General features: G+C 40.8%; 1 protein-coding gene across 1 annotated transcript in view; it reads right to left on the bottom strand.

Moving 5' to 3' along the window:
• LOC101852539 (cytochrome P450 4V2) overlaps positions 1–3,118 on the bottom strand; it is a 38,583-nt gene that overhangs the window by 23,055 nt on the left and 12,410 nt on the right. Inside the window, exons 2-3 of the mRNA XM_005095086.3 lie at positions 2,156–2,268; positions 645–730 (exon numbers count right to left, since the gene is read on the bottom strand). Coding sequence (XP_005095143.1) covers positions 645–730; positions 2,156–2,268 — 199 coding nt within the window. The remainder of the gene's footprint in view (positions 1–644; positions 731–2,155; positions 2,269–3,118) is intronic.

The following is a 3,118-nucleotide window of genomic DNA, read 5'->3' as shown; positions in this document are numbered from 1 at the left end:
GTTGAGGGGCTTGATGAATGAACAAAACGGGGGCGACTTCAAAATGGCCATCACAGCGGTGAGGCGGAAAGGTTTTCAGAAAAAGAGAATGGGGTCGAAGATGACAATCTAATGAGCCGAGGAGAATGATTAATGACACAGTTGTAGCAAAGGTCAACGGACACGTCATTGGCCAGTAACACTGAACCCTTTGCATGCAGCAGTGGCATAGAATCACCCATACGTGTGGCCATCCTCTACCTATGTATCAAAATACCTGCCTTGCTTAGTTTTTGTAAGAAAGTTAAGGCACTTGCAACACAAACAGGTCATACGGGTGCCGAAGATTAGAGGTGTTACTAGAGAGTAACACATAGATAGGGAAAAGAAGAAGGAGAGGTCGAGTCGAAAGATGTTTGATAGAAAGAGAGAATAAACCACACTTGAGCACCCGCAAACCACTATTTACTTGTCTAATCAATTTATATAATCAGTACTCAAGAAATAACAAGTTTATATGCGAAACCACGTGCACATGCACATTTTAAAATAGCCAAAAGAAAAAAAAAACACCCAAGCAAGTACTGCAATAACTGCACATAATAATGTAGTATTCAACATGCATGAAACACACAGAAGAACAAAGTCTAAAGTACAGGACTCACCTGGTGAGAAGACCAGTGCCTAACCAGGGCAGGATGAAGTTATATTCCGATGCTTTGTCAATGTGCTTCGTGCTGCTTAGGAGCGCCTGGAGAAAGTCGAACCACTCCGATCAGTTGTAGTTGCTGCTGTTGTAGTTGTTGTTATGGAAATATAACGCCCTACCACTATATATATCAAAAAAATTTGAGTCGAACCATGATTGTCAAAACTGAAAAAGGTGACATCGGTTAGGCCACCAGATTCGTAAACGTGGGTTTGTGGTTTTGAGGGTTCGAGGCTCAGCCCGGCTCGGTGTTGTGTCCTTGGGAAAGGCACTTTACACACATCCAAGGCTCTGTCCTGTCGGAGACGGACTTTAAATTCGGAGGTCCCTCCTCTTACCTTACAGTGTTGCACTGGGCGTTAAAATTATACACTTCCTCACATTATTGTCAACGCACGTTTCAGTTCTGGCATTTGAGTAAGAGAAGAGACACGCATCTCAAGTCATTTCTAAAGTGGAATACCAGATCTCTTGTTAGGCCACCGGGTGGAGAGAAAATACAATGTACATGTATGTACTATAGGAAGGTTGTCCCACAAATGGGCTCCATCAAGAAACCTGGTAGTTCGTAATGTCCATGGGCATGGTGTTTGTAAATATTGCAGAATGTCTTCCTGCCGACTCGTTCTAGCAGTTATATACTCAAGGGCAGAATTAACTTCACATACATGCCTTTTGGCCAAAAGAACCGACTAAAGAAATGTAAATTAAACTATATGAAAACGGTGTATGTAACATGAAACATGATTTACAGACGAATAAGACAGAAGAATTAGTTCTGAAGAACATTCAATACTCCTCAGCCTGTTGGGCTACAAAGAAGGTCACTCAAAGAATTAAAGCTGAAAATTGTGCTACTGTGCACAATAATCACTTTTAGGGGGGAAAAATCATATAACCATTATTTGGCGTGGCCACCGTTCTGATTAATTAAAGTTAAAACTCGTTTAAGCATAGACCTTGTTAGAAATAAATGAAACTTGTAAGGTTTCAAAAGGTCTTCTTGGGAACTCTATTCCATACAGTTGCAAGGCATTAAAGAATTGGTCAGATGTCTGGCATGTTGGCTACGGTGCTCGAACTGCACACCCTAGATTGCCCTACAAATGTTGTACAGTTCATATCAGCACAAACAGCAAACCATGTTTCCATGACATCAACTTCATCGGGTTCGAGAAATTGCCCTGTTGCATTAGCCCTGTTGGGAGAAGCCTTATCGTATAAGATCGGTGCTGACCTATACGTTCTTATACTACTCTGAGCTAGGTGCTGACCCATTCCAGAGGGTTCACATACGGACTTCTCCACAGGAGCCTGTGCTGTAAACCTGCCCGTCTGTCTGTGTGTGATATTCACAGACGTCTCTATAACTAAATAAATCAAAGTAAACCTAGTTCTAAAATCTACTTCGTCAGGCTTATCTGTCACCGTGTCTGTGGGTGACGACGACAGTCTGTTCGTCCGTACCTCCACATATTGGGGTTTAAAGAAGGCCACTATGGGTTTGTTAGCCAGCCAGATCCGTACAATACCCTCCTTCTTGTAGTCTACACCGAATTCCAGAAGCTGCCGATACCAAGCTGTAAGAAAATACCAAGTAAGAAAAATATTCCCTAAAAACCACGGGACCAACAAAACTGTGCAAGCATCTCCAAAACCGTGCACATATTAGATTTTTGTAGGTTGGATTTAAGAGAAGCATATTGCCACAAATGGTCATTTAGTACAGAGATAGAAAATAAAAATAAAAAAGAGATAGTATTAGAGAGAAGCGTTAAAATTAGAATTAATTTAACCATACGCCCAGTTCCAATACGAGACGAGACAGAGAAAATGCCACAGAAAATAATGTAAGATATTACAAAAAACAACACCACAGGCCCAACAGACGCCAAAACAACAAATCAAATACACAACGACAAGAATTAATATTATTTCTGCTTGGGCATTACAGAAGTACAAGTGCATAAAAAATGTACCAACGAAAACAAGACATGTGTTTCTACTTCTACTATAGGGAAAACTCAACCATTAGAAAAACAAGCTTTCGGGAGATACAAGATAGGTTAACTAATTCTACAATTAAAGTGGGACCTTAATTGCTGGCCAAGCAGCTGAAAATTTCGCCTGGGGCCATTTTCACGGTAGACTTTCGTTAATGACGAACGCACATGCGTGATTCGCAAAGTCTCGTGAAATCTGACTTGTCTTCATAAAAGCTGAGTCTGGGCTCACTGTTAGTTCTGGACGTTGATAACTGGAGATAATAAGCTGGTTGACAGTCAAACCAACTTTAAAATCTTCACGGGAAAGCCATTCATTTTTCAGAGTACATAATGGCGAAGGCACGTGCGTCAAAAGACAAACACACACACATACAGGTTTATTATTAATATTATTACATTATTATTTTCTAAATGTGTGTGTGCG

The sequence above is a fragment of the Aplysia californica genome, unplaced genomic scaffold (genome assembly GCF_000002075.1).
Source record: "Aplysia californica isolate F4 #8 unplaced genomic scaffold, AplCal3.0 scaffold00095, whole genome shotgun sequence".
NCBI lineage: Eukaryota > Metazoa > Mollusca > Gastropoda > Aplysiida > Aplysiidae > Aplysia > Aplysia californica.
Note: the sequence above shows the minus strand (reverse complement) of the source record. Positions and strands in the feature narration are given on the sequence as shown.